The sequence below is a fragment of the Brienomyrus brachyistius genome, chromosome 17 (genome assembly GCF_023856365.1).
Source record: "Brienomyrus brachyistius isolate T26 chromosome 17, BBRACH_0.4, whole genome shotgun sequence".
NCBI classification, from domain to species: Eukaryota; Metazoa; Chordata; class Actinopteri; order Osteoglossiformes; family Mormyridae; genus Brienomyrus; species Brienomyrus brachyistius.
The window spans coordinates 58,264-82,141 of NC_064549.1; the positions used below are offsets into that span (position 1 = coordinate 58,264).

At 44.0% G+C, this 23,878-nt stretch overlaps 3 protein-coding genes across 4 annotated transcripts; all 3 read right to left on the minus strand.

Moving 5' to 3' along the window:
* Window positions 1-67: 67 nt before the first annotated feature.
* On the minus strand, window positions 68-8,247 carry stt3a (STT3 oligosaccharyltransferase complex catalytic subunit A). The gene is made up of 18 exons (XM_048980370.1): window positions 8,135-8,247; window positions 7,241-7,363; window positions 7,086-7,146; window positions 6,714-6,835; window positions 6,273-6,418; window positions 5,831-5,921; window positions 5,595-5,701; window positions 5,131-5,295; window positions 4,161-4,341; window positions 3,657-3,812; window positions 3,463-3,554; window positions 3,188-3,343; window positions 2,717-2,905; window positions 2,438-2,554; window positions 2,236-2,338; window positions 1,420-1,608; window positions 490-605; window positions 68-388 (listed from the first exon to the last, which is right to left on the minus strand). The coding sequence occupies exons 2-18, from the start codon at window positions 7,326-7,328 to the stop codon at window positions 350-352; spliced, it is 2,118 nt and encodes a 705-aa protein (XP_048836327.1). The 5' UTR covers window positions 7,329-7,363; window positions 8,135-8,247; the 3' UTR covers window positions 68-349.
* Window positions 8,248-8,606: 359 nt separating this feature from the next.
* Window positions 8,607-15,505, minus strand: ei24 (EI24 autophagy associated transmembrane protein). Of its 2 annotated transcripts, none has more exons than XM_048980658.1 (11): window positions 15,365-15,505; window positions 14,247-14,379; window positions 13,126-13,271; window positions 12,674-12,734; window positions 12,461-12,527; window positions 12,258-12,382; window positions 11,566-11,685; window positions 11,362-11,473; window positions 10,871-10,982; window positions 10,707-10,781; window positions 8,607-10,580 (listed from the first exon to the last, which is right to left on the minus strand). In XM_048980658.1, exons 2-11 carry the CDS (start codon window positions 14,286-14,288, stop codon window positions 10,418-10,420), a joined length of 1,023 nt encoding a protein of 340 aa, XP_048836615.1. In that variant the 5' UTR covers window positions 14,289-14,379; window positions 15,365-15,505; the 3' UTR covers window positions 8,607-10,417. The 2 variants fall into 2 exon arrangements, with proteins under 2 accessions (XP_048836615.1, XP_048836616.1); XM_048980659.1 differs by having other exon boundaries at window positions 15,399-15,486.
* A 293-nt stretch (window positions 15,506-15,798) lies between these two features.
* Window positions 15,799-22,732, minus strand: ilvbl (ilvB (bacterial acetolactate synthase)-like). The gene is made up of 15 exons (XM_048980657.1): window positions 22,149-22,732; window positions 21,642-21,843; window positions 21,304-21,431; window positions 21,028-21,166; window positions 20,774-20,885; window positions 20,421-20,520; window positions 19,677-19,774; window positions 19,268-19,404; window positions 18,992-19,126; window positions 18,736-18,850; window positions 17,992-18,161; window positions 17,836-17,906; window positions 17,584-17,655; window positions 17,378-17,483; window positions 15,799-17,289 (listed from the first exon to the last, which is right to left on the minus strand). The coding sequence occupies exons 1-15, from the start codon at window positions 22,260-22,262 to the stop codon at window positions 17,111-17,113; spliced, it is 1,878 nt and encodes a 625-aa protein (XP_048836614.1). The 5' UTR covers window positions 22,263-22,732; the 3' UTR covers window positions 15,799-17,110.
* Window positions 22,733-23,878: the final 1,146 nt, after the last annotated feature.

Here is a 23,878-nt window from a genome sequence, read left to right on the forward strand (position 1 = left end):
TTCCCCCATACCTGGGCACTGCATTTCATTTTGGAAACATTCAGGCAGAAAGACACAAAAGACCTAGTCACTCCCATTTTTCCCCTTTATTTAATCATTCTGTAGAACTCTGTTGCCCCCTCCCCCCAGCCGTGACATCAGCTCCTCAGACACCTGCAGACGATATCCTGACACACAGGTTTGGACGTTTCCAGTCCAGAGACGACACCACAAAATAATTTTTTTTTTATAAAGCCAAAAAAAAACAAATCTCTTTCCGCAATTAAAAACTAGAGTATAAAAAGGAGTCGCACTCATCTCTGGATTGCAGGGAAGGCCTTCAGTGCTTTGTGCTTAGAGAGATTAGAGTTTATGTCCGGGAAAGTCCCCGGTTGTCTAGATCTCTCACCTATGGGAAAACAGAGAGCGGTCAAATTCATGCCAGTGATGGAGAAACACAAAGGAACCAGATCGTAGGGTGCAGAGACTGGAGCAAAGGGGGCGCCTGACCTTGTATATCCTAACCAGCCAGTGTTCCGTAGTGTAGGCCTCCTCCAACACGTCCAGCTCGAAGTCCTTGTTACCAATTTCAGCGTTCCTCACCCTGTCATAGCCAGGAGGACGCTCTGAGAGGAAGAGCAGGTGATGAGTGACATTGAGACAGACTGGACAAACACCTGCATCAGCATGCAACTTCCCTGTCGGGCTGGAAATTCCCAACAGATCGGGAAATGGAAGAGGAACTTGAGATGAGCTATTTTACATAAGATGCTTTCGCAGCGAAGTTCCCCGTTTGCGAGTTCCTGGGCGGCGAGTTCTACCAGGAACTTTTATAGGTTTTAAACCTGGGGGGGGGGGGGAGCAGATTGATCTTTCATTCTACGCCGAATAAAAATTATAATAAATGTAATGTTATAATGCTAATAAGCACTGTGAAGGTTCAGCGATGGTTTATTGACGACGTTGCAGAAACATACAGGTTACCCTCTGAATTCTCTGGTGCGGAAAGAGATGCAAGCAAGAACAAAAACAGGAAAAGAAAAATCCATCAAATATAATTTAGGTACAAAAATAATTCCATCCGCTCAATTTTTGGTCCACTACTTGCACCTCTTTCCCCCGCATTCCCCCAGCGTCGGTGCTTGTGGTCAACCAATCAGCAAGATATCGCTGTAAGCACCTGCCCAGTAGTTTGCGTTTGAACAAAAAGAAGCTGGTCTGGAGCGGGAACTCTAAAGGGGTTCTGCAACTGCCTATGAGGGAGCAACAAATAGGGCCTAGTTCCTGCACCGAGAACACGACAAAAGATCTTGGGTCCAGTTCTTGAAATAAAAAAAAAAAAACAAAAACAAAATGTGTGATAGCGCCCATAATGGCTTCATCTGGGTGCTCCTGTCGTTTTGGCTGTTGTGAATGCAGAAGTTTCTAGAAGTTACTTACTGGCCTCTGTGTAGACCTGGCCGAAGCGGTAGTAGCACATCTTGTACATCAGGCAGTTGAGCAGCACGGGGGAGCCCTCCCGGTCCACGCGGAACTCCCCTGTCGGGGTGTAGTAGTCATGCTCCTTAATGTGCCTCCCGGTGTCTGTGCTGCCCCCAATTCGCACCATCCACAGGAACTTGTTTATGTCTGGGGTGTAAATTAACAAAAAAAAAAAAAAAAATGAGACAGAGACACATAGATACATAGAATTCATGGGTTTGACAACACGGGGGAGAATTTTTACTTAATATGAAAAGACTGACGCTGAAATTAATTTAGTGTAGTGTACATCTATAAATGCCACTCACTGCATGTCTAATCACTGCACCCTATTGTCCATTGTACTGGTTGTGGCTGAACGTGAATGACAATGCACTTCCGGCACACTGACCAATAAAACATTTTGAATTTTGTTCTGCAGTGTAATATTGAAATACTGAGTTTGCCTTTTGTTCTCTGGCTTGCAGTTTGACTTGGACCAGACCATCAAAGATTTTACAATGTAGTTTCCCGTAAATCCAAAAATTCCCAGGAATCGTAACGGTCGCACATGCTGGTCACCTTTCACTGCGACATTTCCTTTGCTGGACAAGGCTGGACCTGCAGCCTGTCGGTTCTTAGGCTGCAAGGTCACAAGTCCAAACTTCCAGCTGCTAAGTTTGCCCTATGTGTAGTGACGTGGATTGATAAACACCTAAGTAAATACTGGCTAAATCTGTCGAAGATTTCCATAGCGTGCGCACAGAGTTGCCGAGTACGGCTCTGACCGCATACCGTCTGAAGAATATCCCGTCAGTCCCCCGAAGATCACCAACACATAGCTGACATCTAGCTCCCGCATGATCTCGTAAGCCTTCTCCTCGGTGGAAGCCATAGCCTGTCAGAAAAGGGATAACCATTGACCACAGACGTTGGTGCTATAGTATTCAAGCAAGTAAACACCCTTGCTAACAGAAGATCCTAATCTGGAACATACCTGGCCCACTCGAGAAATGTGAGTGTTGTTCCATGTGTTGTTGTCCACCAGGATAGTCCGATTAGCCATCGCTGTAATCTGGTACCCATAATCCCACCATGACATCACCTTGGCATCCTATTGAAAACCACAGACGGTCAAAGCAGAGAAGATGAGTCATTTTGAGAAAATAGGTCGGATCTGTGCAAGTCTCAGTGAAAGGCGAGCAGAGATCGACGTAACATGAACCTTTGTTCATGTGGATTAAAGGATGGGACTATGGACGAAGGCAGCACTCACCTCTGGGGTATTGTGCCTCAGCCAGTAATAGGCCTCTCTGAAGTCGTCGAAGATGATGCGGCTGCCGTCTCCACCACGGGCAGAGAGGACGATGGACGGGGAGGAGTAGGCCTCACTGGTCACCCAGGTGGAGTGGAAGGTGTAGGTGATGAGGAAGAAGGCCATGACCAGGATCATTCCACTAGCCACCTGAGCAGAGAGTGAATCATTCAACATTAAAATCATTACCTGGCCAGTTGCATCATCTAAAGCCATTGATTAAAGCTAATTAAAAATGACCTTAAAATATGGGTACAACAGTAACGCTGTTCAACCAGGGCTACTCACTCATTCTGATAACAAGCTAGACCAGGTATTTAAAAAGTGTCCGGACTTTGGATGAATGCAGATCCATCGTTACGCGATTCAAGGGAGCAAGACAAAGAACCAACAGCTGCTTTTGGGTGAAGGCCGACGCAGGCTTTGCCTCACCTCGTTCTTAATGGGGTAAGTGGAGTCGTGCTGCTTCTTGGTCTTCTTATCGGGCCGGCTGACGTCCAGGTTCTTCATGTAGGTGGTGAGCACCTGGGAGACCCCGATGCCCGAGAGGATGCACATGACCGGGGCCAGCACCAGCATGAGGCGTACCTAGAAGAGGCCCCCAGGGGGGGGGCGCCACTTTTAGAGCACTGGACTCTGCTGAGGAGACACGCAACAGAACCTACCCTCCCGCCAATAGTCTCAATTCACCCCAGACAGCAGTTTACCATGACAGCCGAGAAGTACATGCTGGTGACTCCATACATGATGATGAAAATCCTGGCGTCCGACAGGTTGTTGAAGCAATAGTAAAGTCCCACTGTTAAATCAGAAGGATTGGGGGTTATTTAATATAACCGGCATCAGCATACCCATCAACATAAAGAGGTACAGCTGTACCATCACGGTGAAGCCCTCCTACCTGGAAACATGAAGACCAGCAGCTGAAGGTCAAAGTAGTAGGAAGACCAGGTGGTGGGCTGGTGCTCAGACACAGAGGCGATGATGGGGATGTTGTTCTTGGCGTAGGAGGGGTCCAGCAGGGAGTAGAAACGGCCAGTCCAAGGAGAAATCTTACCTGCAGAGCAAAGACCAACTCTTCAAACCCTAGTAAAACTAAAAAATAATGTTTAATATGTCAAGGCAATAACTGTGCCAGACAATTAATGCAACAGTATAATTTGAACTCAATGTCAACATCTATGAAAGGTCAAAAGGACAGGAATACAGGGATAAAAGATGACAAATGACACCAACAGCACATACCACAACTACGTTATTGTCAGTGTCAGGGCAGATGGACTAACCGAGACCAGCAAGCTCATACATTATGAGAGCACATCAAAACTGGATGCGAACGATCATCATAAAAGGACAACTGTATTCGTTAATGGGATGTTCTTTAGCCAAGTCCAGCTCTACCTACCGGTTAGCATGAGCACGGCACCGACAGAGAGCAGTCCAAATCCAACGAGGGAGATGACGCTCTTGAAGAGAATCTCAAACTGCTGAGTGTTGAGCTTGCTGCGGAGATAGTCGACGAACGCGTGGATCTGGCACAGGCCGAAGACCCCAAAGGCAGCCATGTGCTCCGAGGACTGTACAGGCTGCGGGGGGGGGGGGGGGGGGGGGGTAACATGCGGTGAGGCTCATGGGAGGTAAAACCGTTACTGGGGACCTTAATTCACCTTCAGTATCTCTCTCTATTTTAGCCCGGAGATCAGCAGGTCACAAACAATGCAGCGCTTGTACACCTCTCTACATTACTGGTTCAAACCAGGCGATGGAACAACCTGTTCATTAACCTGCCCCCTGCTGAAAGCATGTTTATTCTCCTCTGACTGGGCAGGACACCACACGGGGAAGGCCAACATTCAACAGTCCAAGACAAGTCTATATGGCCACAAGCAGGGGGCGTGGATTGTAAAAAAGAAATGTGACCAGGGAAGTACAGTCTCGGCCTCATGAATGATTCTGCAAGGCCTTTCCAAATAAAAATGTGTAAAAACAATTGATGATGGTACTTTTTTTTTTTTTTTACCAACATGCACCAATAAATGTTATCCAAAATGACACTGGTTGTAGCCTTCAGAATGATGAGGAACACAGAAAGTGGAACTTCAGGACTTCAGCAAGAACGGACGCTCGAAAGAATAAGGTTATGAAAGCTGAAGCTGATGAACAGGACTGACAAGGTTCCGCAGTCAACACAGGTGGAGAAAAAGGGACCCAGTCTAGCAATTCTGACTAAATTAATCAGCTCGCACAGTGTACAAATGAAAGCAAGACACACCCGGGTTACACGCCAGAGAGTAGCACCACGCCCATGTGTACGTGTGCCAACTTCCGGCAGAGTCGGACTGACAGATGGGGAGGAGCGAGCGGCAGGGACTTGCCTGGAAGCCTACAAAGGAGATCTGCATGGACAGGATGGTGCCCAGGCAGTAGACGGTGCAGTAGGCCACGTAGATGCGGTGGGAGAAGCGGCCGGTGAGCATCAGCACCAGAACGTGAAGGGGAATCAGGTTGATCAGGAACACGTAGCCCCCCCATGAGGACACCTGGGAAAGACGGCACGTCATTCAACACACGAGGCCTCCGTGGACAACAGCGACGACCCTCTAGAGAAACTCAAGAGATCAAATGATGCACTCAAACATTTCCCCTATGGGCCACAACTCATAGAACCAAGGTGGGAGTTTTGGATATGACTAGTTCCCATGCGTCACCTGTGTTCCAATACAACGCCCATTTCCACATACACTGAGAAATACGTCTGCATGTGCGCAGAGTTTCATCTTGTGCCTGTTCCGTGTTTGTCAGAGTAGCCCCAGCGCACACGTGGCGGCTCGCCGCTCACCATGTAGAAGTACGCCAGAGCACACATGGATGACCAGTAGATGGAGCCAGTCTTCACTGCCTTGATCCACATGTAATAGGTGAGCAGCATGCAGAAAATGGCGATGCCTGCACAGGGGGAGACGACGAGGGAAACAAAGTGAGATTCGGTGCATAGCATGACCTTCAGATTGAAGAGCATTCTGGTTGGGGGGGGGGGGGGGCGGAGTTGGGTCAGTTGTTTGGAGAGTGACGCACCTTCATTATCATAGGAGCCGGCCACAGAACGTGAAATGTAACCAGGAACGACGGCAATCATGGCTGCTGCTAGAAGCCCGGCACCTGCGTCCTGGTCAGCAGAGGAGGACAAGCTTGGTTAGATAAACAGCGTCTGATGAAACAGCTGGATGCGAACCAATACATGACCCATTCTTCCACAATTTTTGGGTCTCATTAACTGAGGAAAGGTCTGATTGACTTAGTAGTGGTTAGTAGTGCCACCTTTCGGAAGCAGTCAATACTTGTGAAGCCAGAAATGTATTTGCCACAAATAAAAGTATTACGTTCCAAGATACAACACGACCTCATTCCCTTACACCAAGTTACCTGTTACACTACTAGGGTACAAATGTTTCATACAGGCCTTTCTACAATAATGAAACAAGATGGAACACCGCACAGGATGCCCCCCCCCCCTCACCTTCAGCTCCTTTGTAAGGTGATACGTCACAATGGCAGTGAAGGAGGAGAAGAGGGGCGCGAGGAACACGCAGACGTTGCGGATGTCAATGGTGATGTGGAAGAAGTGCAGGACGTGGTAGAGCGCTGCAGAGGTGATCATTAGACCTAGGAGGCGGCAGAGAGTCAGTCACCGCTATATTCCATAGATTTGCGTTCCATACGTCTGTTCAGCCATGTGCAGGACGGCCTCCCACCACAGACATCCTAAATATGCTATAAAACGGGGCCACAGATGTTTTTCAGCACCAGATTTTATCTGTCATTTTGAGAAAGTCAGATTCACTACAGTGACTCAATAACACTTCATGGGAAGATGCATTGCGCAGAAATAGCAGCTGACTCCACATCCTTCTCATCAATGACGTACTCGGTTGAATTCAGAGCAACTTGGCGTCCTCACCTGGGTAAATCGTACCACCAATGATCCTCCCCAGAGGGTACCAAGCTCGATCGTCAAACCAGTTATGGAATTTGTAGAAACCCTCTTCCGCCAAGAAACGGGTGGTACGGTAATTGAAGTACCTAAACAATAACACAAAAGATGCTTTAGACCATCCTCAGCCGCAGTGGACAGCCCAGCTTTCATACAGTGGGACACAAGGATGAATTTGTAGGTAGGCAAGATAACGTCAAATTTAAGGCGCCACAGTTTAGCCAAGATTACCTTAAAACCGACAAGTTATCTAACCAACAAATCTCCAGGTTACTACAGAATGATCCCATGACATTTTAACAACAAAAAAATGCAGGAGAATAAACGTAAACAACTTACGGGTCAAACTCATGGATAACGCTTTCAAATCTCAGCACAGAGAAGAGCCGTGTAGAGAACGCTGAAAAACAAGAGAGGGGCACACGTCTGCCGATTCTGGTACTTCGACCCAACACACGACATTCGCAGGATTGGCCGAGACCCCAGTTACTCACAGAGAACTGCTGCCATGGAGAGGATGAGCAGCTTGAGCAGCGTGTCCTGCTTCTCGTAGGACAGCCGCAGGAACCCAAGCTTGGTCATCTTAACGACGGGGTGGGAGGACCAGCCCTAGACACCTGGGGACCGGGGAAACAAACAGACGCAGCCACCTGATATTTAACCACGTGATCTCAATATCTAATGAGCAGGCGCAGGATCATATGTACCATCATTAGAGCCACGTAAGTTACATATACAACGTTAATAGTTTGCTACTGGATCCTTATAACAAAACTATATATACACACACAAACATTTTAATAATCCCCAATCAATTTCTTCCAACCACAGTATTTAAAGCTGTTTAAAGACCACTCTCTCAAGTAAATAACCCGAAAATTTTTAAAGGTCACTAGCGGGGCATCACCGCCTTAGGGATCTCTGCCAACCTAGGTCTAGCCAGATTAGTGTCTAGATAAGTAAAAAACGGAAGCCCTGCAAACAGAATACCAACCAATGTCAAATAGCACATTCGAATGCAAGAGAAAGACAGCGTACCTAGCAAGAAAATGTGTGTAAAAGTCAGCAGCTTGCTAATATACTTTAAAAGAGTAAACTGTAAAGATTGCAACTCTTTCATAAAATTTAGTAATAATCACAGCAACACAAATGTTTTAATTAATGAACACATTTCTCACAATTATCATACACATCTCCCCCTCTGTACGGACTACTTGAGCTAGCTAGGTAGCACGGGGGTTCATATACAGCTAGCTGTGGTCTACGGATATCTGCAATTAAAATTGTCTCACTCTTATGCCGTTTCATCTGCAAAAAAAATCGTAATGGTATTTTGGTGTTGCAGTAAAATAAAATGAAAACATAATACACGTTTGTAAGCTTTTTACCTGCTTTGACCAGCAAAACCCAAGCTCCAGAGAGCCAGCTACATCTACACTCCGCACACACTCCGGAGAAAGAGCATAAAGCCCGCCCAGCATTCTCATACTTTATTCTTATTGGTTGTCTAATGACTATCAGGACGCTGGGCATTTTCTAATTGGTGTAGAAGACACGTCAATCAAGTTTGACGCGTGTGCGGCAGCAGAGCGGCCTGTGGCTTCCAGGAGTGACGTGTCGCATTCAAGCGCAAACGTTGAAATACCCCTAATATTTACAATAGCGACCCCACAGTTCGGGAGGACATTTACAGAGGCAGCAATTTTGCAACCCGGTTATCCAGACGAATAATTCTTGTTCCAAAGATTCAGCATTTCCAAACGTTCACCGTTTTTAAAATGCATTACTGTTATTAGACCTAAAACCCCATCGTAAAGTATTTTTACAAGCTAAATTGTATCTAGCAAAAAAGATTCGACATAATGTTCAGATGAATTTTATTGAAATGTATGATACATTTACAAAAAATTCACAATAATTAAATCCGCAAACTTAGCACTGTACGTACTACTTACAATCATTAAATACCTTTGTTAGACACCCCATCTCCTCATGTCCAGGTGACATGTAATACACAAACATAAGACACGCACGCTAACACACACACACACATTTCCTGTAACATTTACCACCGTTGTAAGCTTTTCGTAGTTATGGAAACAACACGGCCATCTTGTGGACTGTCTAAAACGAATGTGCACTCTAGCACTGCATTATTCACTTGAGAAATGCAGCTCAGAGTTAAGTCAGTATGCCACCGTCAATCCGGTAGATGGGATGACAGCTGAACCAGCCACATGTGTAGTATAGTACAGGTTTTTTGCACTTCAGGGGGGAGGGGTTCTGGAAGGTCGATTCAAACATAAGGCCTGGTGATGCTAGCTGAAGTACACCTCCAAGCTATGCGTCACCGAAACCTCAGTCAGGCTTAACGATTGCCAGGGTTGACACAGCTGTGCAGATGGACAATGTTTCCTTTAGATAAAAGTTCAGAAGCAAAAGTGTCAAAGGAGGATATAGTAACCAGTATGGGGGGAAATGTTTCTGCATGGCAAACCATAACAAAAACACAGGGCGTCATTAGATTTTGAACCACTGCCACTGAAAATGAATCTTATTCTGCTTCTGCTTGATTACTTGGGCACATCCCAGATGTTTCAGCCCTTGACATATAAGTGTACAGCCATCTACAAAAGGCCCAAACTCAAGAAAGAGACTTGAAATACATCCCTATTCAAGGGGCCAATTTAACTACATTCCCTATGAAAAAAAAACAGCTATTCCGACCAAGTCTTCCTTTGTCTGACAAATTCCAGTCAGCTCAAACCGACAAACTGAAGAATCGTCCAAAAAGCGACAGGAAAAAGATCAAAGCATCCCTTTTGTTGGGTTACACAGTCCGGCGGTGTGATAGTGGGTCCACCGAGATCAACAATGTCCTGAAAACACGGAGAAGCTTAACCTGTTAAACAAACAGGGCATTAGGCAGAACCTGGTCAAATGATGACAAAAGACCTGCTGAACTTTCAATTCTCCAAACATCCATTAAAAGACAGAGCTTGTGGTAATCTCATATCAAGCACAAATTAAGCACCTTAAAATATACATATATATGTATATATATATACATATATATATAAAAATTGTAAAATCGTATCTGATATCTAATTTTCAAACAGCCCATGATTCAGTATTACTGCAACAACTGATTTACCATTTCACAGGTTGCATGTTTCTTCTGATTTTAAACAGAATAATTTCCTATACTTACAACTAATTGTATCTAATCTATCTCACTCTTTACATTGTTACACCGTGATTTACAGAATCATTTAAAATACAGAACACAGTGAGCGCAATTGCAAAAGGCTAACTAAAAGGTGTTCGACCAGGTTTGTGACTGTCTTAAGGAAAAGCAATGGCACATAACTCGTGTACAAAACAAAAGATACGTTAAAAATGTTCAACATAAAGGTGAGACTAAGCAGCTCTGTCATTCAATTTTCCCACATTATAATTCAGCCTGATTTGAATAGTACTGTCTATTGTACTGGGATTTGAATAGTACTTAAGAAAACCCCTTCATATGACCCAGCCCATAACATACAAATTAAAAAAAAATGAAAACCACTTTGATAAAGTTTGAAAACCAGAATACTTTGTACATCATGTATTTTTCCTGCTCCCTTCGTGCAGTGAAGTGGTTTGCCTCTGTCTCCCCCTTGTGGTGCTCACTGAACTGGCAGGGAGCGCTGCCGCCCAGGAGAGGCATGGGGAGAGGGCAGTCTGTCCGAGGAGGTAGAGGCTGTTAGGGTGGTCTGCAGGTGCACAGTCTTGTGGAACAGCTTGTTGCTGATGAGCACCACCAAGGAGAAGAGGCGTAGCTGGAAATGGCTGAAGGGGGAGATGGAGGATTGAGGTGAAATTCTCGGAAGCACCTCCAAACGGTGTCCGAACAGCGTTACTCAAAGACAAGTAATTCGTATCCCCCGCAGCAGCTTTATACACAGCAGAACTCACTAAGGTTTGACTGGAGTCTTGGCTTCATTAGCGCTGATGATGAACAGGGGGAACAGAATGGAGAACAGGCATCCGCTAAAAAATGGGGAAACGGCAATAAAAAAAGGATTAAAACACTGTATTTAGAGTACTGAGGCGTCACCTCCCATGAATGGGCGCCCCACCTGATTATGTAGGAAGACTGCAGTGCTGTTAGCAGTGCCATCGGCATCCCAAAGCCAAAGTAATAGGGCCAGTTCCTCTCGATGTTGGACAGCCGCTGGTGCATCTCGATGCCTGTGAACACGAGGAAGGGACACTGTGGAGCTTTAGGCTGTATGTCTGCAGCCAGAAGCGACAGACAAAGAGCTTATTTATATTCATACCGCCTATTTACACAATTTTCAGGTTGACCGTGCTTAAAGGTACAACATCTGTCCCTCTTGGGATTGTTCTCGGTCAGTTCTTATTAGCAGCGGCAACATTTAATGCCAAACCATGCATTTGCGGGACCCCCCCCCCCCCCCAGGGCCTACCGTTGGCCACAAACAGTACTTAATGCAGGAGGACCATCCAATCGCCTAAATGTGTAGCTGGCTGCTGGCAAACCTTAACCATCATTCCAGGTCCATTGAAGAGAGAGACCGCGTGGTAACGGACGACATCGTGCGCTTACCATTGTTAAACCAGCGGTATTCGAAGCAGTAGAGGGAGTACAGGAGAGACATGTGAAGAAGGCTGACCATCTGGCCAATAATATCGATGGGGAAAAGGCTGACGATCACACCCTGCAAGAGAAGCACAATCCCGTGAGGTGAGCCCTCCCACAACGCACATGCGCATCATCCGGGACGCCTGCCGCGCGACAGAGCCGGGTCACCTGAATAAGGAAGAGCGCTTCCAGCAAGAGGTTGAAGAGCATGTCGGCGATGATCTTGCTCACACTTGGGAACGGCTGGACTTTGCGCCCCGACACTTCAAAGGCCATGTCGGCGATGTCCTGCATCGGACAAAAGAGTCGGCTTGCTTCAGTGCGAGTCCACAAACTCATCTCTCTACTTCACCAAAAACTGTACTGAGATTTTGTTGGAGGCAAGTAACTTAACGGCTAGCAGGTAAGTCAACTGTACAAAGGACCAACTGAAAGGGACCAACAAGCTCTCAATCAAAGGCTAAGACATATAGCCTATAAAAACTAAAAAAGAAAGTCTCATTGCTTGTTTCCTGAAACGAAACATCTTCTTAAGAAATCAGGAACTCCTGACTGTATGAATATGAAACTCTTGCACTTCATCAATATTTATTTTACAATACTGTCCTTTATTTGCATCCTTATCCCCATTGTTCATTCTTATTTTCCACTGTTTTGTCTCGTATTACACCACTGTCTACCTCTTCCCCAGATGCACCTGTCCCTCACACTGCAACTGTAGCTTAAGAATTTTACTGCGGTCCTTGGAAATATAACAATAAAACTTCAAGTTCAACTTGAAACAGACAAGAACCAGAGGAAAGTCAACATGCACTAAGACTCTGTTAGCGCAAACAGCGAAGGGAGAACGGCCTGCAAACCTGGAACCAAATCGCGTTGACGATCTTGCTGAGCACAAAGAGGGGCAGCACCCACAGTGCACTGAACACAGACTTAAGGATGAACTCCAGCCACGACCAGATGTCCCCATGCAGGGAGGGGTCGCCTGAAAGGGAGTGCCGTGTTCAGCAACGGGCTTATTAGAAAGAATACAGCCCACAGTCTCCCCCAAGGGAAGACATACCGATTATTTTCTCCGTGAGAGTCTGAAGCAGGGGGATGAACACCCGGTAAAAGAGGAAAAGACTGAGCTGCGCAAAAGGAAATCAATAAAGGCGATCAATTGCAAAACCTAAACATAACACTCATCCAAATATATATAAACGGATTTTAAGCATCTTGTGACAGTGGTTCGGGTATCAGCTGCTCTGTTATATTGGGCCAACGTTAGACTCACCCAGAACACGCCACCATTCCAAGCGCAGCACTGGAAGATCCGACTGGCTAACTTGGGCTCACTGGAAAGAGAGAAAAAAACACAAACACACACACACACACACACACACAGAACAGCAACCCACACCATCAGATCAGCTCAAACTGTCAATCCAGGACAGTGTAATTAGGCTATTTCATTTAATAATGCTTTCAGATAAACAGATGAATAATTCAAAGGAAAGCACAAAAGCCCAAGACAAATATTTGATTCCAAACTAACATCAGGTGAATAAACTAATCAGATTAAAAGGGGTAATTAAAAATTAACACAGATGAAGACGTGATCTGTTACAAATAACTCCATCTCAGGATAAATGGCTATCCATCTTTCCACCTGTCCCTTAATCATATCCTACAGTGTCTCACGATGGGCCTCCCCCACGCTGCCCTAACCTCGCCGCTCGCCCCTACCTCTCCGGCTTGCGTTCCTCGCTCTGTGCCCGTCTCTGCGCCAGCGCCCCCGTGACCCGCCTCAACCGCTGCTCCTCCCTCTTCTGCTGGATACGGGCATCCAGTTTAGAGATGGTGCGGATTCCCAGGATGGAGTCCTTAATGCCCTGCGTGAAGCACAGGGTGAGAGAGCATGAGGAGAGTCTCGCAGCAGGAGCTTTAAAGGCCCGTTTCCTAAGAAAGGACATTGTCTATTTTGCTAAATTTGACACTATCATCAGAACTATTGATCACAGCTACCTGAAGCAGAATCGGGTTTATTTAGGTTTTAAGAATGTTGACACAGATTGGGAATTTGTCACCGCTGGTCCATGACTGTCATACATGCGGTATACAGACAACACAGGACAATGGTTGCATGCAGTCTGGCAGATGCACGCATGTGTAATTGATAAATGCATAAAAAGTACAAGGCAAGGAATGATAGACTAAATACCAGATGTACAATACAATGGCATACATTAAGTACAGCCCATAATTTTCAACAATGAAGTCTTGCATGGTAATTAGGGAGGTATCAGCTAATCTCAGAATGCATACTCGTATAGAAACCACAGCAGCAAACGACTTACAAATGTATTGATACTGAATCTCTATTATTAATATCTTGAACCGCTGTTGCATTTAGCGTTTTAAGTTCCAAGTAGATTTCCTTTTTTTTTAATGCTTGCTTTTAAGAAACAACTCTACACTTGAAAATAAAGCAAAACTCAAACATGCCAATAATCGCAGCTGATGAAAGTCAAATAGCATGTACGGGTATCTCGTTGCTTGTCATTTAAGGAATCAAAGTCCATGGCATTCCCAGAAGAGGGACTTCCTCATCAGCTACCCACTAGTGACCCTTGCGTACTGCGCCAACACTGGAGCTGCTCTTAAATTGGACACCAGTGGGGAAGAGAGGCACGGAGTTTATCGACAGCAACGGTGCCACAATCGATCAATGCAAAACACCAAACAAGTATGGCTGCATGAAAGCTACGGATGAGCACAGCTGCCATCCTGGGCTCATTACTTCAGCACAAGTAAACAGGAGCACTTCAAGAAGCCCATTCCACATCATATACGGAAACGCGTCGTACCGTCGCGACATCACGGAGGAAGGTCCTAACGCTGTCTGCCATTTCCAGGCCAGCCACCAAGACATCAACTGCGCACGTCCAGGGATTTGGGCGTCTGGAAATGGCTCATAGTGTCAGAGGAGGATCTGGGAACCTGCAGGAACGCCAGGTGTAAAGGGAGGGGAGAAGACCAGATCAGAGAGATTTTCCTCAGATGATAAAGAAAAGGCAGCGGATCCATTAAAATGGGAAATACTGTAAATCTAGTGACAACCTCAAGCTGTTTTGCTGACATAGATACTTTTCCCAGGGTTGGCTTTAGGCATCTATACAAAAAGTTTCACATTATACAAATTGGAGCCCAATACACAAAGCTTTTACTGTATTAAAAACATATCAAGTTAATAAGTGTTGTGTTGTGCTATAAAACTGGACAATTTACTGTCTGTCATTTAGATTCGAGCGATACATTTTGTTCATTCGTGTATTAGTGCAATGCAAGTATGCCCAAGTAAAAGAGGCAAGCTTTTCGCGTAAAATGTCATTTTGGTAAGACGACAGGCTAAGGCAGTTAGGAAGATGTTTCGGTTAGTAAAAGGGAAAGAAGTAGTAAAAATAAGTAAACTGTGTGTTAATTAATGGAGTGACATTCACAGACTAACCAGTGGCCATGATTTGTTAGTAACAAAACACGAGTACACCATATCGGGCAAGTAAGCTAACAACATGACTAAAATACACCTAGTCTGTAGTAATACATCAGACTACAACAAAAATTTGAAAATGAAAAAGGAAAAATCCCTCGTCAGCAAGTTGATTAACCTGACTCACAGTTAGACAGGAGCTAGCTGGCTAATTTACATGCTGCCTTGATCGCTAGATCCACCGGCCATATAACTTAGCTACATGTAAAAACAAGTTTTACGGTTTTTAAAATTAATAATTAAGCCTATCATCTGGAGGTCAGTACTGGGCAAGTCTGGGCATAGCTAGCTAGCAGCATCAACCAGCTTGAGACCAGTATGGTAGCTAAATTGCTAAACACATTGTTACCTTCAGAATTACTTATCTGTCACGTCTATTTACATGTACTGGCTGGTGTATACGTTCGTAGCGAGCAGTCCCGACACTGAACTTACCTCAGACTGCTGTATGCTTAGATTCGCCCGTTACCTTTCAGTCCTGTTTCTTCTTTTTCTCTCACATAACAACAATCCAAGTACAGCAACCCGGCCCTTTGTGGTATGTCACTGCGCATGCTCAAGAGGCTTTGTGATATATCACTGCGCAAGCTCAAGAGGCTTTGCGGGAATTGTAGTTAAATTAAAACACGAGTACTAAACCATTTAACTTTAGGCCATTCTGAGTTGCTTTATTAGTACAATTTTATTTTTAATTCTTTCCCTTTCATTTTGTGTATTTATTGGCAAACGAGCAATGCCATCCTCTGATATTGGTTTATTGAATATTTTATTAAATCTGCATTTAGACAGACCCCTTCATATCCATATTTAGTGCTGCATGTAAGATTACTGATATTCATTCACTCAATGTCAAGACAGGCACCTTAAACGGTTGTTCATTCAGTTTATTGCAAGGAAAGAGCGTCTTACAAAAATATTAATTTCCAAACCCCTGATTAGTGATTAGTGCCTTTACTAAATGAGAAAACTTAATGCACTTCAACGCACAAAACAATGTCCGAAATGAAATGAATATTTAATATTACAAAGGAGCAACGATCATTTCTCTTAAAATATAACGCGCATTATTAACTGGGCTTACAGTTGACAAGACCATTTGCATCTTCAGTAGATTCAATTCCATTTTTGCAGTGATTCTGTAATACATTTACAGTAATCCACCCAGTACAAGAGTACCAAAATGCACACCATATTACTTAAATATCAAGACTGGATGATGGAGTGCAATTAAAATCAAACAGACTATTCCACCAGGTGCTTCTGAAGACCAGAAACCATTTTGCACAGGTACCATTGAGAAAACACACTTGTGAATCTCTATATAGTGGGTTTCACACTCCTGATATACTGCCTTGTCTTCAAGAAAAATTCAGAATGAAGCTCAGCGTGCATTATATAGAATCATGCTTGCTTTCAGTGGCAGAATTTTCACACCCATAATTAGAGACACAGGACCTTAAAAGAGAAATAAAAGAAATCTGGCATAATCATGTGACTAACATCCTATAAATGTTAGTGCTACATAATTAAGCAATGTGTATAATCAATGCATCACCACTCAATGATCACTTGTGGCCATTTAAAACAATAACATCCCTTTAAATATACCTTGGACTTTGGTAAATTTAGCAATAACAGCAAAGGCAACATTTTGCATACAGGCATATTTAAATGTTATTAAAATATGGTACACAGGCATGCCAGGCAGTAAAATGAGAGGTCTGAACTCCCGCTCTGGTCGGCAAAATCTACCAATGAGAACCTGTCGGTAGGGTTGCCGGCCAACCTATGAAATTCATTTCTGGCTACGGGCCTGGTGGTGCATTACTGTTTGGGAGTCAATCAGTGCAGTCTTAAGGCTCAAATAGCAAAGTTTAGCATATGCTGCTCCAATAAAACTGGAGTTCCACTGCAGTTTCAAACAGTGTGTGAATCACTCACTGAAAAACTACTCTCAATATCCCTTAAGAAACAAAAAGGATTTTTAAAAGGCTTCAAACCAAAAGGTAATATGGAGATATTATCACACAGTATATCAAGTTCTCCAAATGCTCTTGCATCAAACTGGAGGAACACGAAGAACCATTGCATTATGCAGCGTGGAACATAGCTTGTTGACTGCATTGAGTGGTTGGTTGTAGTGAGAAGAGCAGCTACTGCACAGAGCATGCAGCGGCAGCTCTACACGGAGATTGAACCTTCTCGGAAGTTAGTCTTCCCAATAAGGACGTTGAGCAGAACCGGCCTCCCATTTCGGGCTTCCTGCTGAGCCTTCATCACAGTATCGCTCAGCCTGCCTTCCTCCTCTCGTCCAATCAAATAACCCTTGCCCCCAAAACCATCTGCAACTATGTGGTAATCTGGCGAAGAGATAAGACAGACATGATGATCGGTATTCTTTGTCAGTACAACTGGAGAAAATTTTAACAAAAAGTTTCATATGCTGACCTGTGTATGCTAGACCACAAGCTACATTACTGCCCAGGATGGGCACCTGCTCTCTGGAAATCTGACTCCAACAAGCGTCGTTTCCAACGAGGGCAATCACTGGGGTCTAACGAAGAGGGAAACAGTGTCAGTGACTCATATGGGGCTGCCTTCCATGCTCTATCCACTCATGACCAGGGTAAAATAAATAAATAAATAAATAATACCTTGTGACGAGCAAAAGTGTCAAATTCCACCACGCTGAATCCCAGTGATCCGTCTCCATAGACGATCCACACCTGAAGAAACTCACTCCGTCACCATTTCTCATTAAATACCTGCCATGCCATTATGCATTGCTTATTATTCAATCCAAAATCCTCAAAAAAAAATCGACAAAATCACATTTGTTACATATTGTGAAATTAGCATGAGATTAATGGAAAACTCTTAAAATTCTTAAGAGCAGGTTGTCATACCTCTGACTCCGGCCTACAGAGCTTTGCCCCAAGAGCGAAGCCTCCACCGACCCCAAGGGTCCCAAATGCCCCTGATGGGGTTGAAGAATGTTAACACTTTCAGTAGAAGGGCACAAGGTACAAAGAATGGAGACTTGGTGCCCGATTGGCTCGAACCTGGGTCCAACCAGCGAAGTGGGCCGCGGGGCCTCATAATATAAGCAGCACTGCCGACAAAGTCTCCGCCATCTGCCACGATAATGCTGTCTTCCGCCATAAGGTCGTCCACGCAGTGCAACACGCTCAGCGGGTTCAGATGATGCTCCGTTTTCTCATTCGCCTTTGCTCTGTCCGGGAGAAAATACTCGCTAACATAAGATAACGAAAAAGATAACGGAAAAAGACAACGAAAATGGACCCTACCTCTTCATTAATCTGAATAATCCAGAGAACTATAAATGGATTATAATGCATTTGCCTTTTAATTTAAATTTTATTTATTTAACGTATGCTTTTTTCTCTGAAGCAACATACAACTGAGAAGGTGGGGGTCAGGCAGTCCCTGCAGCAATTAAGGTTAACGGTCATACTCAGGGGCCAATGGCGACATAATTCTCTCGACCACGGGGTTTGAACCAGTGACCATCTGATCACAGGCACTAACCACACTGCTCCTTTTACGAAACAAGATATTTGAAATTTATGCAACATACAGATATTTTGAAACTGACAAACTAAATCGGTTATTAAATCGGCTTCAAGTCAGAACCATCATAGTCACTCTTCTAAACCTAGGAAACAGAGCCTAGGTAAATATACTTTACTAAAAGGTGATTATTAGGTTTTTAGCATGAACGTATTATATTCATCATTATTCATAATAATGGTAAAGTTCATTCTAGCGAATGCTAACGGATATACCTGTTGGCTTTCTCCTTGGCTCGGTCCCCTTCTTTCAGACTTTGTGGCCAGCTCTGCGGACATCTGTGACCCATTAGCCCTTTAGAAAGACGCAACAGGAAGCACCCAGCATCCCCTGCAAGGAGAGACAGGGAGACAGACTGATGCATGAGAAAACATGAAACTGGCAGAGTGGTGGGCAGACACTGCACCAATCTGGCGTAAAGATCAAGCTAGATCATTTTCCCCAAGCTGGGTTTCTCAGTTAAGGTTATACCCTGAACGGCGACAGTGGGCATCCAGAACATGTCAGAGTTCTTCAGCAACTGGGATTTCTCTCTGTTGACCGCGATGATCTTGCTTCGTCGACTCAGAACCCGCCCGTAGCTCAGCCTGAAGTCACACACGGTACCTGTCAGACAAACCACCACAGTCAGAAAATTCCAGAAACAGAAGACTGCCTTACAGCTGTCCATTGCACAATAATGGGTGGGATTAATCTACCCTGTTCTTATACGGCTTACAGAATGCAAGTAAACGATCGACACCTCACCGGCCAGAATGACAAGATCGGCTTCTTTTAGGGCGTCGCGCCTATTCTGCCGGATATGCAGAGGACTGTCCCTCCCCAGCATGCCTCGGGCCATACCACCCAAGAAGCAGGGGATGCCCATAGACTCAAGGGCTGTTCTGCAGCGGGTATTGGAACGAAGGTTTTAGAATTAGTGTCACTTCAATTCATGAAAAACAATAGGGTTCCATCAGTTACGCTGCTTGGACCCATAATTAGATATAACAGGATATTTAAATCAACAATTGCCAGCTCTATTCAAAACTCACTGTGAAGCAGATTGACCAAGACAAAAAAAAACAGTTCCTGTCATTTAATCACTATACTAAAAGTGAAGGGAGTATTTAATCTAAAGTAACGGCATAACCCCCCAGCCACAAAGCCCAGGCACCTGAGCTCGTTAACAGGGGTCGGGGGCAGCGTCGCCTGGCTACCCAGAAGGATCACCGGCTTCTTGGCTCGGCTAACCAGCTCCACGCTCAGCTGCACCTAGATAGGTTAACACAGAGGAACCAGTTTCAAATAACTGGCAATACAATGAGCATCTGTAATTAGTTTCAATTAACAAGGCACAGGTTCTGCAAATTGACCTCCTGGACTTTAAAAGCTAATATAACCTTATTCTAATAAAAAGTTTTTTTTTAACAATGGTTTACAATCAAAAATTTAAATACTTTTGCTTTTAAATAGCATTACTAAATATTTTAACATCTACAGCGTGCACAGAAAGTCTTCAGGCGCTTGCTTAATTCAGTAGAAATATTGCACATTTGTTGGGTTTTTAACAAATATTACTGTATTCGTTTGTTTACAAATTATATCACATTAGAAACAGCCAGTAGTTTTAAATAAGTATTATATTATTAAGTAAAACATGTATTTCAAGTAGTAATAAGCTGAAACCCAAATTATAGTTCTAAAAGCTGTACTGAGTGAAAAAGTTAATTGACAAATAGTCTCAAAAACGCAAAAAAAAAACATTTTGTGCTTAGTATCCCTTTGGAGGTCAATGACAACGAAAAAATGGCGTCAAAAAAAGTTGACATTTAATAAAAGGAAAATATCTGCACACATTATCTGTACAGAAATGTCAAACGCTGCCTGTTATTGGACCTGCTGGAAAAGCCACCATTACCTGATTATCTGTGGCCAGTGGTACCTTTACAGGTAATGGAGAGACGTCCCTGTTTTCCCAGGCACCAGCAAACAGATTTTTCAGGTGATTACGGAGATACCTGACAGAGAACAAGACAACCCTTCTTCATACGTCGTTACATCTTTATTCACCAAAAACAAAATGCTCTTTTTCGCTATTTCATGTTGTCCAGCAGTCTCAAAAATAACCATGTTACGTCACAGACATTTATAACAACCATAACTACACTTTAACGTTTTACTGTCATATATTTTACTTCAAATATGGAAATTGAAATCGATTTTTGACATGGATTTAAAAGGTGCAATAAAAGAAAAAAAAATCCTCTGTACCAGGTAATAATGTTTCCAATCAAGCCCTTGGGAGCAGTTTTGCCCACAAATTCCTTCTCCACCAAATGAAAGGGATAAAGTGTGTCGATGGGAAACTCCACAAACACTGGGCCTGAAAAGAAACAGTTCAAATATTATTGGAATAATATTACAGAAACGAAGAAAGAGGTGATTGTTTGAGCTAGGGATGAAATCCAGCTGGGCTTGAATACACCGTACGGTTTTATTTTTGCAGTGGTTTAATGATATTATACCTGGAGTTCCAGACTGGGCTAGTACCAAGGCCTTCTTCACCATGGGCACAATGTCCCGCACAGCTCGTACAGAGGCGCAGAACTTGCAAAGGGGCTTGAAGAGGGACATCTGGTCGATGTCTTGCAAGGCTCCCCTACCCTGGACATTTAGAGTAATTAATTACACTTTAAGCATTAAAGTGATGATTATAATGATGGCGACTGCAACCGAGACCAGGACACATGCAACAGATGTGGAAGTAGATGGGTGTTAGGTGTTCACAGCTTAGCACCGACCTGTAACAGCGTGGCTGCCGCCCCCCCCATCAGGAGTAGGGGGGATTCAGCCATCTGTGCATTTTTCACGGCTGTGATGGTGTTTGTCAGACCCGGCCCAGCGGTGACAACTGCGACCCCAACAGTGCCTTTGAGCAAGAAGGGAATCAATGCTGGTCCAAAGGTGCACACAAATCTGACAACACAGCAGCTGCAATTACTGTACTTAACAGCCTTTAAATTGTATAATCTGGAACAAACTCGATTCTTTCCGATTTACCCTTCTTATTAAACTACAAAGAAAAATTCTTATCCATGTAACTTCTGGAGAAAAAGAGGTAATGCCAGGAGTATTTTACCGGAGAGCCTGGCGACGGCGTCGGCCGCAAAGACGGCAGTGGCTTCATGCCTGGTGTCCACGATGCGGATGCCCAGTTTCTCGCAGGCCACCAGGATGGGGGAGATGTGACCCCCGACCAGGGTGAAGACGAAGCGGATTCCGTGAGCCCGCAGCACCTCCGCCACACTCTCCCCACCGTGCCGGGAGCTCTTGGTCTCGGTCTGAGATCATTGGCAACAAAAACAATCACATGTGCAAACATGACTTAAGTGTCATTTTCCAGGAAAAAAATAGGATTTGTGCACTACGAACAACAGCATAATTTAGCATTCGGTGTACAAGTCCCTTTTAAACAAAACATGCAGCTTTGCATATTATTGCATATTATATCATGTGCTCTATCGTGCAAACAGACAATAAAAACCAATAAAACCAGAAAGCGCCCAAGGTACGTTTAGTCATTTCTAAAATGTATTAATGCACACCTCACGCCTGCAACTGAATCTTTACCTTCACTGTTACCTACCTTGTGAAACAACTGGAAAAGCAGTCCAAGTTTGTAAGCTGCGATCACCAACACTGTAAAGAGAACAACAACAGTCCAGCCGAACGCCGAGATAATATAACTGAGGAAGCCCATGTCTCGGTAAAATATAATTACAAAAACAGATCGTCAAGAAAATCCGGTTAAAACGCAGCTGCCTGCTCGCAATCTGGGAGTTTACAGGACCGGTACTGAGGACGTGAATAATAACCGCCAACAAACCGAGTTAATCATTTGTAACACCTACAAAATAAATAATTGATACTTCTGAGAACATTCAAAGGTCTCCGCTTATATCTGTACCCGGCGCATCGGATTGCCACCTGACCGCCTTCATTCGGTTCTTTAATACTCGCTTGTTATTTTAACAGCCTTTTCAGGTAACGCCGCTGTCACCGATAGGCCGGGGAATTAAACCCACGAAACAGGCTTTCTGAAAAGAAAATGCCGACCGTATGGAGCTTAAACTTGAATCGACCGAATAGTTCCTATGTAGTCATGAAGCCGTACGACATTTCCGTAACATATTCCGACGTAACTACGGTTACGTACAACACGTCTGTTACTAGATATTTGTGAATCGCAGTGAAATTTCCAGATCAACGTGACAAAGAATCTGACCAATAGAAAGCGAGATGTAAAACAGAAGCGGCGCGGACGTTGCACCGTTCTGTAGCGATTAGGGGAGTGTTGGGCCGGAAGGCGTAGCTGTATATTTACCGGTATATCTATCTACCAGTAGTTCCTACCCTTACGTTTGGTAACGAGCTTTGGATTGGTACTGAAAGAATAAGATCAAGGACACAAGGGGCAGAAATGAGTTTCCTTCACATAGTGTGTGGCTGTACGAGCACTTATCTAGGATGGGGTGCTTAGGGCATATGCAAGTGGGTGGAAACCCCGGGGCAGACCTAGAACTAGGGTTGCCAGCCTTGCAGGAATTTCTTTCTCTTTGGTGATTCTATCAAAACATACTTTTGATAATACACACGGTGGATTAAAATATACCATCTGAGCAAATTTCATTTATGTAATATCAAAAGAACCAGGACTTAAAGGGGGTGCATTTCCTAACAGATAAGCTGCTGCAAAAAGTACCCTCTCTGGATCTTCGTCTCAGGTTATCCTATAAAATGTTTTGATAATACTCACAGTGGACCAAAAAGTATTACATCAGCCAGCTTCATAGATTCATTTTCAGTACAACCGGTTTTGAAAGAGGTGCATAAAATGAACCTCCCTTATGCATAAAATGCACCCCCACCCCTGCATCTTTCTGTCATTTGATCAAATTGAGCTATTAAATGTGTGTAAGAAATAATATTGTGTAATTTTCCTTGTGTTGGTGAACAAACCCAAGGACTTCGCTGCTTAATAGACATTCAGGGCTGATCTTTTTCTTGTAATGGTATAGTCTATCATTACCATATGGGTTAAATGCATCTTTTGCGATTTGAAAGAGTGATATAATTCTTTAAAATGTGCATATATGTTTTCCTATTTCTGTAGTACAGTACCCCCCTGGGGGTACATGAAGACACTGCAGGGGGTACGTAAGATTTAAATATATATTTTAAAAAATAGCATCCATGCAAAAATCCTTTAAACAATAGCTTTTTAATAAATGTTTCAATAAAATGTAAGTGTAAATTCATAAACTGAATTTTAAATTCAATGGCGTATTCAACTTCATTATCCTAAGAACCCAGAGC

Excerpts from the sequence above, each read along its gene's own strand:
- stt3a (XM_048980370.1), bottom strand. The coding sequence starts at position 7,328 with ATGACCAAGCTTGGGTTCCTGCGGCTGTCCTACGAGAAGCAGGACACG. Across the intron at positions 7,147-7,240 it reads CTCCATGGCAGCAGTTCTCT|CGTTCTCTACACGGCTCTTC; the intron begins GTGAGTAACTGG and ends CTTGTTTTTCAG. Across the intron at positions 3,555-3,656 it reads GCTGGTCTTCATGTTTCCAG|TGGGACTTTACTATTGCTTC; the intron begins GTAGGAGGGCTT and ends CTGATTTAACAG.
- ei24 (XM_048980658.1), bottom strand. The coding sequence starts at position 14,288 with ATGGCAGACAGCGTTAGGACCTTCCTCCGTGATGTCGCGACG. Across the intron at positions 13,272-14,246 it reads TCCTCCGTGATGTCGCGACG|GGCATTAAGGACTCCATCCT; the intron begins GTACGACGCGTT and ends TGCTTCACGCAG. Across the intron at positions 10,782-10,870 it reads CAGTCTTCCTACATAATCAG|CGGATGCCTGTTCTCCATTC; the intron begins GTGGGGCGCCCA and ends CCCATTTTTTAG.
- ilvbl (XM_048980657.1), bottom strand. The coding sequence starts at position 22,262 with ATGGGCTTCCTCAGTTATATTATCTCGGCGTTCGGCTGGACTGTTGTT. Across the intron at positions 19,775-20,420 it reads CACTGGCCACAGATAATCAG|GTGCAGCTGAGCGTGGAGCT; the intron begins GTAATGGTGGCT and ends TAACCTATCTAG. Across the intron at positions 17,907-17,991 it reads ACTTCGCTGGTTGGACCCAG|GGGCATTTGGGACCCTTGGG; the intron begins GTTCGAGCCAAT and ends CAACCCCATCAG.